This window comes from Macrotis lagotis, chromosome X (genome assembly GCF_037893015.1).
Source record: "Macrotis lagotis isolate mMagLag1 chromosome X, bilby.v1.9.chrom.fasta, whole genome shotgun sequence".
Taxonomy (NCBI): domain Eukaryota; kingdom Metazoa; phylum Chordata; class Mammalia; order Peramelemorphia; family Peramelidae; genus Macrotis; species Macrotis lagotis.
The window spans coordinates 92,709,738-92,723,917 of NC_133666.1; the positions used below are offsets into that span (position 1 = coordinate 92,709,738).

At 36.7% G+C, this 14,180-nt stretch overlaps 1 protein-coding gene across 2 annotated transcripts in view; it reads left to right on the forward strand.

Annotated features, from left to right (window-relative positions):
- LOC141500443 (protein regulator of cytokinesis 1-like) overlaps window positions 1–5,804 on the forward strand; it is a 42,655-nt gene extending 36,851 nt beyond the window's left edge. Inside the window, exon 13 of one of the 2 annotated variants that reach the window (XM_074203609.1) lies at window positions 1,395–5,804. In XM_074203609.1, the coding sequence (XP_074059710.1) occupies window positions 1,395–1,469 (75 nt within the window). In that variant the 3' untranslated portion in view covers window positions 1,470–5,804. The remainder of the gene's footprint in view (window positions 1–1,394) is intronic. The other variant, XM_074203610.1, reaches the window with a different exon arrangement.
- Window positions 5,805–14,180: the final 8,376 nt, after the last annotated feature.

Genomic DNA, 14,180 nt, shown 5'->3' on the forward strand with positions numbered 1-14,180 from the left:
ATCTAGGTTTATATCCTCAGTCATTTCTTGACCCTTCCCTTTTTATTCTCATGTCTAATTTATTGCTTAATTTTTATTTCTTATATACATTCTCTCTTCTACACTCAAAATAGTGGTCACAGTTTCTTAACTTTGACCTTGAATTCCTAGTGCCCACTATTTAATAAACACCGCTCATTGCATTAGAATCACCAAAAAGTCACAACAATGGGGTACAGATATTTGTCTGAGTTAGTCTGAGTTTTTAAGAAATGGTTGCTTCTTTAGTAAAACCATTATTTGTTTAATTTGATAATGACAGAACTGACCCTATGGTTTCATGGATGGAGGAATCTCCTTTTACCAATTCAGCCACACCTTCTCGGCAACTTTTAGATAGGTGCCTAGAACCCCGACAACTCAAGTGATTTACTTGGGTCACACAGTCAGCATGACTTGAATGCAGGCTCTGAGGCCAGCTCCATCTGTTTCTGGCAGTGATACCTGTCTTATTTACCGTCTGATTGATATGTAAGAGGTTGATCATGGTCACTTGTTGCTTTAAGGTCCAGTCAAATCCAAACACATTCAATTAATTATTCCACTGGGCTATGCTAGGTTATCTTTGATCCTCATCTCACATGTTTATGTTTATGGGGTCTCATGCTTCCTATTTAAGTTGAACATTGGCACTTTCTAAGCTCATTCTTTGTTGTTTGGTATGAGATCAAGTCAGAGGGCTCTTAGTTCCAAAGACTGGCATCTGGTCTGTGGTATGTGGATATCTCAAGATGCCAATATGCCAATATTTGTTGCTTCCCTGAACACTAAGTAATTTTTTAATTAGAAATTCCACTAGTAGTTTGGTGAATATTTAGCCTTTCTGTTCTATAGAATCTGTCTCCTTTATAACCTATTAACCTATTATGGTTTGGAGTGTGTGTGTGTACACACACACACACACACACACACACACACACACACACACATGATTCTTTTCTGTACCTGACTGAAGGCACCAACGTGGTGCCTTTGGATGGAGCCTAGTAACTGACACTTGACCTATGTCTGATCAGGGCGACATCATTGCCCTCTGCTTGTGGGTTGAAAGGTTTAGACCAGGGTGGCTAGGTGGCGCAGTAGATAGAGCACCAGTCCTAGAGTCAGGAAGATCTGAGTTCAAATATGATCTCAGACACTTAATAATTACCTAGCTGTGTGGCCTTCAGCAAGCCACTTAACCCCATTTGCCTTGCAAAAAAATACTTAAAAAAAAGGTTTAGACCTCCAAGAGAATCTGCTGTGCTGTGAGGGAGGGACAAGTATGGTGACTTAACTAAGTTGCCAGATCCCTATATTGAGCCAGGAATGAGCTTACTATTCACTTTGATCAACTGACTTTTTTTCTCTCCCAGCAGCAAGAATTTTCAGAGGTTTCCAAATCGGATGACAATTCAGAAACTTTGAATTCTACCAGTATTGAGTCCTGAAAAGAATCCCCTTCATCTGCCAAGTTGTGGGCCTCTCTGTCTTCACTGGGGTGGTTTTTGATAACCCTTTAGTTCAGGTTTGTTATAAGAAAATGTTTAATCCAGTGATTGGATTTCACAGAATGTTTGTATCTACTTATTCTAGGGACATAATTCTCAATAATAACATTTACTTTGACTGTGATGTAGTAGATAAAGCCTTGGACTCAGAGTCAAAAGATCTGGGTTCAAATCCTCCCTCTGCCACTTAAGGTTTTGGAACAGAGGAAGTCGATTTAACTCCTCTGAGCCTTCAATAACAATATTCGTTAAATGGAAATAAGGGTTATAAAGTTACCATATAACTACTTGTTGATGAAAAAGTGAATTCTTTTTATAAATATAAAGCTAGTTAAAAGTTTATTGAAAGAGCAAATGTTTATATTTTCTGTAAATATGGTATACATTAATATATTCAGGGTGGAAATGTTGATCTTTAATTCATAGATTTGTTAGCTTTTTTTCTTTAGTTATAGAGATCCTTAAACAGGGATTTTGAAATATTTTGATAAAATTATAATTATTGATAATAAGAACTTTTATGTAGGACTTGGCAGTTTGTAAAGTGCTTTACGTACATTATTTCATTTGACCCCTACTACAAATATATGCTATTATGGCTATTTTTATAGATGAAGAAACTAAGGCTGAGAGGTTAAGGGACTTGCTCAAGGTCACAGAGATAGCAAATGACTAGAAAAGATTTGAACTCTGGTTTACCTCATTCTAAGTATGACTGTACTATTAAGTATTCACTGCACTATAATTTGCTTCCTTTGGAATCTTTTGTATTATATACATTTAAAAATGTTTTGAGAGGATCCATTGTTGTCATCCCCTGCTGTTGTATTTTTACTACTTCTTTCTCCTTTCTCCTCTGCTCCAACTATGACAGCTCCATATTTTTCTAGCTGATCATGGGCATGTAAACCATCTCTTGCTCCTAATTAAAAATTGGGAATGGCTGAGAGAAATACAGTTCAGTCACTTTTTCCTCTTCCCTGGTGTGTAAATTATAGATTCTGTCTAGATCTGCTGACTTGAACTCCTCATACTTGCTTGGGAAGAAGAGAGGAGGCCAAGCTAAGTCACTGATGGAGACAGGAAGAGACCATTTTCCAGACTGTAATAGGTGTAACTTGGTTTACCACTGTTTACTGAAGACAGCTATAAGCAGAACTTGCTTCTCAATTAAGTGGGGTCTCTGTTTTTTCGTTTCAATTCCTTTAACAAAAGAGCTTTTTATATGCAAGACACTATGGTAGGTGTCAGGGACCTAGAGAGAAAATGACAGCAATATCATGCAGGCATTATAGGGTGGGGAATAAGCCTCCCCCACAAATAACTGTAAAATAAGGTAGTGACTAGGGCAAAAGAAAGATCAAGGTAAAGGTTGAGGAATGAAAGAACATTTTACCTGGTGGTTTGGGGGGTGGGAGCATCATTAAAGGGGTAATACCTGAGCTGAACTTTGAACAAAGAAAAAGACTCTTAAAAGTATAGAAGACTAGGGAGTGTGAGGTAGGTAATGGGTGCAATCAGTGAAAAATAGGCATCATTACCAAATTGTATTGAAGCAAGAATATGGGACAAGTTTAGGTAACAGCAAGTAATCCAGTTTGGCTGGAGTACAGTGTGTGTGTGTGTGTGTGTGTGTGTGTAGAGTACTAATATGAAGTGAAGTTGGAAAAGTGGGGTGAACCAGACAGTGGAGAACCTTAAATGTTTGGCCAAGGAGTTGGTACGTTATCATTGTAGGTGATAAGGAGTTACCACTGAAGATTTTTGAGCAGGGAAAACATGATTTCTTAGGATTTTATTTTGGTTCCTTTGGGAAGGATGGTTTGGAGAGGGGGAGAGATTGGAGGCAAAGGAGATCATTATCTCCTACACTGTGGTACTTCTGCAATTCATATCAGTTCAAATGATATAAGACCACTCAATGAGGGAAAATTTAACATCAGATAATGAAGAAATTAAGAGAAGTACATGGAACAACTATATTGAATTTCATAGAAATAGAGTTCAATACCAATAGAAAATGGATTGATAATTTCATCTAAGACAATTACAATAATGGGATATAGCCAAAGTAGTTATTAGGGGAAATTTTAAATCTAAATGCTTAGATGAAAAAAAGGTAGATAAAAAGGAAATCAATGAATTGGGCATGCAGCTGGAAAAAAAAAAAACTAGAAAAAAGAACAAAATAAAAATCCCCGATTAAATACCAAAGTACAAATTCTGAAAATCAAAGAAGAAATTAATAAAATTGAAAGTAAAAAAAATATTAAACTGGGGCGGCTAGGTGACACAGTGGATAGAGCACTGACCCTGGAGTTCAAATCCTGTCTCAGACATGTAATAATTACCTAGCTGTGTGGCCTTGGGCAAGCCACTTAACCCCATTGCCTTGCAAAAAAAAAAAAACAAACCTAAAAAAAATATTAAACGGGCGGCTAGGTGGTGTAGTATAAGAAAGGGAGTAGTGTGTGGCATAAGGGCAGGAATCCCCAAAAGCTCCAAAAGCCATAAAATTATGACTAGCCAAAATTTAGAGGGCAGAATCCACAGAAAGACTGAGTGATACAATTTCCCAGTTCAAGACACCTTGGAAGATCCATGGGAAAGGTCTGGGACTGGGATTTGGAAAGAATTGCAGCACAGCCAGGCTACAGTCATACCACACCAGAGCAAACCAACTCCAGCCTTCCAGGAACAGCGTGTGGTGTACCTGAGTCCCAGGGGTTGCCTGGCTTTGTGGCCCTGGGGGCAATTTCCAGACTTCTTGACATAGGGGATCCCAGAGAGAACTCTGCCACAAGAGAGTGAGCACAGAGCCTGGGCCAGTGCTGGCCTTGGAGCAGCCCTGCAGCAGGAACCTGAGGAGTGCTCAGCCCACAGTGGTAAGAGGTTGGGGAGAGACCATGAAAGTCTCTCTGCTCTCCCTGGGGCAGGATTCTGCTGCTTCATCCACATTCAGACTCTAGTCGCAATCTGGGGCCTCTATTTTTCATAGAGCAGGGACCCTACTCACAGCTCCAGGGCAAAGGCCAGGAGAGCAGTCAGAACTTCTCATAAGACCTTGGAGGAATTAGGGCCCCGGGTTGTCCCCCAAACCTCCCCCAAAGCTTTGGAAGTATGGTAAATCAGTCATAGACTGAGAAAAATGAGCAAACAATAGGAAAAAGAACATGAGTATAGAAAATTACTTTGGTTCCATGGAGGATCAAAATATACACTCAGAAGATGACAAAGTTCAAACTTCTGAATCCAAAGCCTTTAAGAGAGAAATGGAAGTTGGGCTTAGGTTATAGAAGTGCTCAAGAAAGATTTTGAAAAACAAGGAAGGAATAGGAAAATTTGAGAAGAAAAATGAGAACGATGTGGGAAAATCTTGAAAACCAAGTCAGCAGCTTGATGAAGGTGATAAAAAACACTGAAGAAAATAACATCTTAAAAACCAGTTTAGATCAAATGGAAAAAGCAGTCCAAAAGGCCAGTGAGAAGAATGACTTAAAAAATGGAATTGGCCAGTTAGAAAAGGTGATAAAAAATCTCTTGACAAAAATAACTCCTTCAAATTTAGAATGGAACTATGAGAAGCTGGTGACTTTGTGAGAAATCAAGAAAAATAAAACAAACCCAAAAGAATGAAAAACCTAGAAGAAAATAGGAAATAGCTTATTGGAAAACCAACTGACCTAGAAAACAGATCCAGGAGAGAGAATTTAAAAATTTTTGGGCTACTTGAAAGTCATGACCATACTTGTACAAAAATATTTATAGCAGCCCTGTTTGTGGTGACAAAGAACTGGAAATCCAGTAAATGTCCTTCAATTGGGGAATGGCTTAGCAAACTGTGGTATATGTATGGTATGGAACACTATTGTTCTATTAGAAACCAGGAGCGATGGGATTTCAGGGAAACCTGGAGGGATTTGCATGAACTGATGCTGAGTGAGATGAGCAGAACCAGAAAAACACTGTACACCCTAACAGCAACATGGGAGTGATGTTCAACCTGGAAGGACTTGCTCATTCCATCAGTGCAACAATTGGGAACAATTTTGGGCTCTCTGCAAAGGAGAGTACCATCTGTATCCAGATAAGAAGCTGTGGAGTTTGAACAAAGTACAAGGACTATTCCCTTTAATTTGGAAAAAAAAAAAACCAGATATCTTATTGTCCGATCTTGTTACCTCTGAGACTTGTCTTCTCTTTAAGGATATGATTTCTCTCTCATCACACCCAATTTGGATCAAGGTACAACATGGAAACAAAGTAAAGACTGATGGAGTGCTATCTGTGGGGTGGGGGGAGGGAAGCAAGATTGGGGGGAAAATTGTAAAACTCAAATAATATCTTTAATAAAAATAAAAAAATTTTAAAAAAAGTCATGACCAGGAAAAGAGCCTAGACTTCATTTTTCAAGAAATAAGAAATAATTGCCCTGAGATCCTAGAAACAGAGCACAAAATAAAGATTGAGGGAATTCACTGATCACCTCCTGAAAGAGATCCCAAAATGAAAACTCCTAGGAATACTATAACCAAATTCCAGAACTCTCAAGAGAAAATACTACATGGAGCCAGAAATAAACAATTCAACTACTGAGTCTCTACAGTCAGGATTACACAGGATTTATCAGCATCTCCATTTCATAGGCCTTGGAATGATACTCTGGAAGGCAAAAGAGCTTGGAATGCAACTGAGAATCAACTATCCAACAAAATTGAACATCATCTTCCAGGGGAAAAGATGGGCTTTCAATGAAATGTGAACTTCAGATATTCCAGTTGAAACAGCCAGAGCTGAACAGAAAGTCTGATCTCCAAGTACAGGATTCTGGTGAACCATAGAGGGGGTAAATGAAAACAACTAATTATGAGAAACTTAGTGATGTTTAACTGTTTGCATTCCTGCATGGGAAGAAGATACTAATAACACATGAACCTTTTCATTTATAAGAGCAGTTAGAAGGAGCATATAAGGCCAAGGCACAGGAGGGAGTTGAATTTAATGGCATAATAAAGTATAAAGGTGGAGTCCATGAGTGATAAAGGAAAGTACTGGGAGAAAGGGAAAAGAGAGGAAGAAGGGGCTAAGATATCACATAAAAGTGTCAGGAAAAAGCTTTTGTAATGGAATGGAAGTGGAAAATGTGAGGGGTAATGAGTGAGTCTTTGTTCTCATCAGAAATGCCTCAGAGAGGAAATAACATACACACTTAATAGTTTATAGAAATCTATCCTGTCAGAAAAATGAGAAGAAAGGGGAAATGGGGAGGGGAGAATAGGTGATAGAAGAGAGGGAAGGTGATGGGAGAGGGTAGTCAGATACAACACACTTCTGAGAAGGGACAGGGTGAAAGGAGAGAGAAATAGAATATATGAGAGTGGAGAGGAATAGAATGGAGGGAAATACAGTTAGCAATAGCAACTGTGGGAAAAAGATATTGAAGCAACTTCTCTGAAGGACTTATGATAAAGAAGGCAACTCACCCCAGAGACAGAGCTGATGGAGTCTGAATACAGACTGAAGTACACTTCTTTTTGTCCCCTTTCACTTCATTTTTCTTGAGACGTTCTATCTTTTTTGGGGGGAGGGAGCTTTATGTTTACTTTCACAAGAAGATTATAGGGGCAGGTAGGTGGTGCAGAGGATAGAGTACCAGCCCTGGAGTCAGGAGGACCTGAGTTCAAATTTGGCCTCAGACATTTAGTAATGACCTAGCTGTGTGACCTTGGGCAAATCACTTAATCCCCCATTGCCTTAAATACAATCTTAAAAAATTAAAAAAAAATATTATTCCACATGAATAGAATAATGTAAATAAAAAAGATTGAAATAATATGAAAATAAATTAAATCATAAAAAAGAAAATAAAATAGATAAACCTTTGATTAATTTGACCAAAAAAATAGTAGAAAACCAAATTACCAGTATCAAAAAATGAAAAGGATGAATTTACCCCCAATGAGGAGTAAATTAAAATATTAATTCAGAGTTATTTTGCTCAAATATTTGGCAGTAAATCTGACAATCTAAGTGAAATGGATATAGAAATTGCCCAGATTAACAAAAGAGGAAATAAAATATTTAAATAACCCCATTTCAGCAAAATAATAAGCTGCCAGTAAACTTACTAAGAAAAAAATCTCCAAGGCCAGATGGATTCACAAGTGAATTCTATCACTCATTAATTAATTTCAATACTATATAAACTGTTTGGAAAAATAAGTGAAGTAGTCCTGCCAAGTTGGTTCTGATAGCTAACCCAGAAGAGCCAAAACAGAGGAAAAAAATTCTAGACCAATTTCCCTAAAGATTATGATAAAGGGGTGGCTAGGTGGCGCAGTGGATAGAGCACCGGCCCTCGAGTCAGGAGTACCTGAGTTCAAATCCGGCCTCAGACACTTAATAATTACCTAGCTGTATGGCTTTGGGCAAGCCACTTAACCCCATTTGCCTTGCAAAAAAAAAAAAAAAACTAAAAAAATAGAATATGATACAAAAATTTTAAATAAATTATTAGTAAAAAAATTATAGGATGCCCATATCACCATTTTTATTCCATCCTATACTTGAAATGTTAGCTTTAACAGTAAGAGGAAAAAAATTGAAGGAATTAGAATAGGTAATGAGGAAACAAAACTCATCCTTTGCAGTTATGTTGGTATACTTGGAGAATCCTAGAAAATCAGCTAAAAAACTACTTTAAATAACAACAAAGTTGCAAGATATATAACAAACTCACACAAATCATCAGCATTTCTATTTATTACCAACAAAAGGTAAGAGGTAGAAAGAGAAAAATAATAACAAAATTCATCTGGAGTAACAAAAGATCAAGAATAGCAAGGGAATTAATGGAAAAAAAACTGGAAGCTGGCTTATTCATACTAGCTCTCAAACTATAATATAAAGTGGCAGTCATCAAAACTGATTGGTACTGGCTAAGAAATAGAGAGGTGGATCAGTGGAGTAGAATACCATACTATATACATTTGTTTACTACTTTTTCCTGCTATTTGATAAACCCAAAGACTCCAGTTTCTGGGATAAGAACTCATTATTTTAACACAAACTGCTGGGAAAACTGGAAGATGGTGTGACAAAAACTTGGCATAGACCCACATCTCAAACCCTAGACAAAAATGGTGATACCATAAGCCAATTAGGAGAATAAAGAATTGTTTATTAGATCTTTGAAGAGGGGAGAAGTTTATTACCAAAAAAGAGATAGTGTTATAAAATGCAAAATGGATTTTGATTGCATTAAATTAAAACATTTTTGCACAAATAAAACCAATGTAATTAAGATCAGAAGGAATGCAGAAAGCTGGGAAACGATTTTTACAACTAGTTGATAAAGGACTTCTTTCTAAAATATATATAGAGAACTGAGTCAAATGTATAAGAATACAAGTATTCTACTATTGATAAATGGTAAAAGGATATGAATTGACAGCTTTCAGATGAAGAAATTAAAGTTATCTATAGTTATATGAAAAAATGCCTTAAATCATTATTAATTAGGTAAAGGCAAAATAACTGAGACTATTACATTGGCTAATATACATAATATTACATTGACTAAAAAGAAAAATAATGTCAGAGGGGATGTGGGAATACTGGGACATTAATTGTAGTGTTGGTAGTGTTGTGAAGTGATCCAACCAATTTGGAATTGTGTCTAAAGGACTATAAAACTGTGCATATCCTTTGATTCAGCACTAGGTCTATATCCCCCCAAAAATCATAAAAGTGGGGAAAGCCCATGAATACAAAAATATAGTAGCTCTGTAGTGACAAAGAATTGGAAATTCAGAGAATGCCCATCAATTGGGAAATGACTGAACACGTTATGATATATGAATGTGATACAATACTTTTGTTCTATGAGAAATCATGATTAGATGGATTTCAGAAAAGCTTAGAAAGACTTGTATGAACTGATGATGAGTGAAGTGAGTAGAAGCAGAACATTGTACATAATAACAGCAATTTTGGTAATCATCTATTATGACAGACTGAGCTCTTCCCAGCAGTTCAATGAGTAAAGATAATTCTAAAAGACTTGTGATGGAAAATGCCATTTGTGTCCAGAGAAAAAGCCATGGAGTCTGAATGCAGATCAGGACATACTATTTTCACTTTTTAAAATTAGTTCTTTTTTTCTTTAACATGATCTTTTGTCCCCCTTTGTTCTGAGTCTTCTTTCACAGCATGACTAATATGGAAATATATTAAACATGACTGTACGTATACAACTTATCAGGTTACATCCCCGCATGGGGAGGGGAGAATGAAGGAAGAAAGAAAAATGTGAAACTCAAATTCTTACAAAAAATCAATGTAATTGTTCCAATTATATGTAATTGGAAACTTTTAAAATAAAATATAAAAAAGAAAATTAATAGCTACAAAAATATAAAATACTAAAATTAGCAAACTAATAATTAGATCATTTAATAACCTTATCAGACAAAAGGAATGAGCCCTAAATTACTTCAGAAAGTACTCCATATATAAATATTCCATATTTAGTTACAAAAATAAAGAAAGCAACCTTACTAGCAAACTCTTTCTGAAACCAAAACTGTATTGATTGACAAAACAGGAAGGAATAAATCAGAAAAAGAGAATGAGGTCAATATAATTAATAAACATTAATATCTCCCTCAGCATATGTTTTCTAACCATGAATTTTTCTGTCTTTGCTAATATGGTAATCAACAAGACCATCTAGTTCACCAGACCCTGAATCAGAATTACTCTTTACAATATAGGTTTTTACAAAATAGGTTATTCAGCCTTCGTTTGAAAACCTTGAAATGAGAGAACTCACTCTTTCTCAGGGTAGCCCATTCCACTTTTGTATAAAGTTCAGCCTGTTAGGAAGATTTTTCTTAAACCTGTCTACCTCCTTGCAGTTTTTACTATTGTATCTAGTTCTGTCCTTTGAAGTAAAGTAGAACAAGTATAATTCCTGTTCCACATGTTAACCCTTTAAATATATGAAGGCAATTATATCTCTGTTAAATCTTCTCCTGCTAAACATCCCCATTTCTTTCAATTGATTTTCCATGACCAGAAATCCTTTGCAAATCTGGTTGACATATTCTGAATGAGCGCTAGTTTGTTCATACCTTTTCTACATGACTCCCAAAATTAAACACAAGAGCATAGCAGCATTATCATTTTCCTAGTCTTAGATAGTGTTCCTTTCTTTATTTAAATTTTTTTTCTTAATTAGTACATCCTAATATTGCATTAGTTTTCTTAGCTTCTGTGTCACTGCTAACTCATGTTGAGCTTTCAGTTTGGAATCCCAAGAACTCTTCCATTTGGACTCCTGCCTAATTATACCTTCCCTAACTTATACCAGTAAATTTTTAAAACTTAAGTGGGAGATTTAAAATTCCTATTATATTTCAAGTTGTTCAATTTGGCCCAATGTTTTATCCCACTTGAAAGCTTTTTGAATTCAGATTGTTGTTCATTATATTGTTTTTCTCAGCTTTGTGTCACGAGCAAATTTGATGCATATCATCTTTGTCTTTGACCAAGTCATTGATATTTCATCTTGCTAAGGCATACTCCAGAATGATATTGAACTAACTACCCTTTGGGGTTTTCTGATTCTAATTGTTCTGAAACATTCTTTTTTTGCATTGTCATCTAACCCACATCTCTTCGTCTTTCCAAGAGAATAGTATTAGGAACTTTGCTAAGATCTAGGTAATGCATAACCAAAGAAATGGTCTGGCCTGCCAGTCTGGTGATCTTGCCTAAAAAAAGAAATGGTAATGAGGTTAGAATGATATGACCTGATCTTGAGGAAACCTTGTTGGATCTCTCTGTGATGACTGCTTCTGTTTCTATATATGTATTCACAGTTTTAAAAAATACATTCTAGAATATTGCCAAGAATTTGTTGGGTTTCCTGTATGATAGTTGGCAAATTCCATTCTCATTTTTTAAAAAATTGGAATATTTTTCCTTATCTAAGATTGACACTTACCTTGCTTTTCAAAATCATTCACAAATCACCATTAGTGGTTCAGACTACCAAAAGCAACTGTGACATACAAACTAACCATTCTGGCTTGCTCTAAACCCTTTGAATCTGTTCTCTCAAAGTCTTTTTTCCCTCCAAGTCTTAATGGGCACATTAGACTATAACCACTTTTTACTCTTCCCTTTCTACAATGAATTTTAAGCTTAAAGTTCACCCCACCCCCGAGTTCCTCTTATTTTTACTTCATCTATTACATCCTCCTTAGTGCATTGTCATTCCCCATCTTCCACTTTTTGAAGACTAATTCACATTAAATAACAAATTTGTGAAGTCGTCTTCTTTTGGAAGAGAGCTCCAGCACATGTCCTATCATATCCCTATATCAGGTTTTTGTCTTTTTCCCACACTTATAATTGTTGTTTCCTCACTTCCTCCTCCTCACTGGATAAAAGCCCCCCCCCCCCCCGCAAAATTATCGCTTTTATTTTATTTCCACTCAAATAACCTCAGGTTTTCGATCCTAGATTTTATTGCATGGATTATGTTCTTAGAAAATAATGCTTCTTCACTATCCCAGTTATTGATTCCTTCCCTCTTATATGAGATATGCCCTTCCAGAGACAGTCATGAGAGCCATTCCACAAACTCCATGATACCTATGAAGTCTAATTTATTAGTATTTCTAGGGACAGCTAGCTGAGCAGTAGATAAGAGTATTGGGCTGGAGTCAGGAAGACTCATCCTCCTGAATTCAAATCTGGCCTCAGACATTTTCTAGCTTTGTGTCCCTGGATAAGTCATTTAATCTTCTCAGTTTCCTCATCTGCAAAATGAGCTGGAGAAAGAAATGGCAAACCACTAGGGAATCTGCCAAAAAACAAAAACACAGCAAAGCCCAAATGGGGTCATGAAGAGTTGTTTTAAGATTGAAAACAACTGATCAACAACAAAAAATCAGTATCTTTACCCTGTTTCTTTTCTGTACTTTATACATTTATATAGACATCTGAAACTAGGTCTGGTCATTGTTCCTCCTGGTATTATCTCCTACACATCGTTGGTCCTCTCTTCCATTATTTTTCTAGATTATTCTTGTTTCTCTCAGTATTTGATTTGACATTTTCATTTAAAGCCTTCTAAAGCCCCTTTCACTGTAAGCAGTGAGAAAACAGTATCCCTAGTTTTCAATCCTTAGCTCTCTAAATTTCATCTGGTGGCATCATTTGTCATTTGGTCACTTGTGTGTGTTTTTTTTTAAACAATTGGGGTTGTGACTTGCCCAGGGTCACAGAACTACTTAGTGTGTGAGGCCAGAATTGAATGTGTCCTGACACCAGGGCCACTGTTCTATCCACTACACCACCAGTAGCCTTTCACTAGGTAAGTGGATTGTAGTAGTTGGGTTTGAGTTTTTTTTTTTGTTTTTTTTGCAAGGCAAATGGGGTTAAGTGGCTTGCCCAAGGCCACACAGCTAGTGTCTGAGACTGGATTTGAACCCAGGTACTCCTGACTCCAAGGCCGGTGCTTTATCCACTATGCCACCTAGCCACCCCTGGAGAGAACTTTTTAATATGCCAGGTAAATGGATCAAGTCAAATATGGCAACCTTGGTATTCTTTAGTAGTTGGGTACAGCTTCTACCTTATGTAGCTTCACAATTTTTACATAGTAACCTAATAATTATTACATAGTTCCATTCTTCCAACCTCTTTATACGAGTAAAGCTTCCCCTTGTCCCTTTCAGATTATTTTTACTTTGAAGCACTTCTTTTATCATTTTAAAGAATTCTTCATTCTTCCAGCCCTTTTATGTTTCGAGGATACCAGATTGCACTGGCAGATTGATCACTGTGCAAGTTTCTAAAAAAAATTCACCTTCCTTCTCACGTTTGATTTTCTGGCCCCCAGGTGGCTCACCTTATCTATTCATTGTAGTGGAGATAGATACCAGCATTTAAGACTTCTGGATAAGATGTTATCTATATTAGGATTTTTTTACATTTTCCCTTGTATATGCAGACCCATCCATACTCATTTTTATATGCTTGTGTGGACATATACATGTTCATGGACATATACATGTATTTGTGTAAAATTATGTAGTTTTTCTTGCTTGCTGACCTGCAATTAGTCTAATTCCGAGATTTCTACCAAAGCCTTCATATAGATGCTGGGTTCAGCTATCTACTTGTTTCTTTTTCTCTCCTCCTGCCCTCTGGGATGATGCAGTGCCTTACTATTGGCTTTGGAGACACTGAGAGACTATAATGTAAGAATCTTTATGTGGCGTATTGGATAAAGCACCAGCCCTGGAGTCAGGAGTACCTGGTCTCAGACACTAGCTGTGTGGCCTTGGGCAAGCCACTTAACCCCATTTGCCTTGCAAAAAAAACCAAACCTAAGAATCTTTAACATCTGGATATTAAAATTGAAGGCAGAGAGAAGGAAGTCTCATCCTCAGATCAGGAAGCAGAGACTATCTTAGAGGTGTTGATTAACCAGGATAGCAAGAGGGAAAATAACATGATGGCATTAACTTCCAAGGCTAGATGGTTGATAGCAACAAACTAATGGTCTGGAAATGGCAAAGGGAAGGGAGAAGCATGCCAATCCTCTGGTCTTCTGCATTGAAGATGATCAGTTTT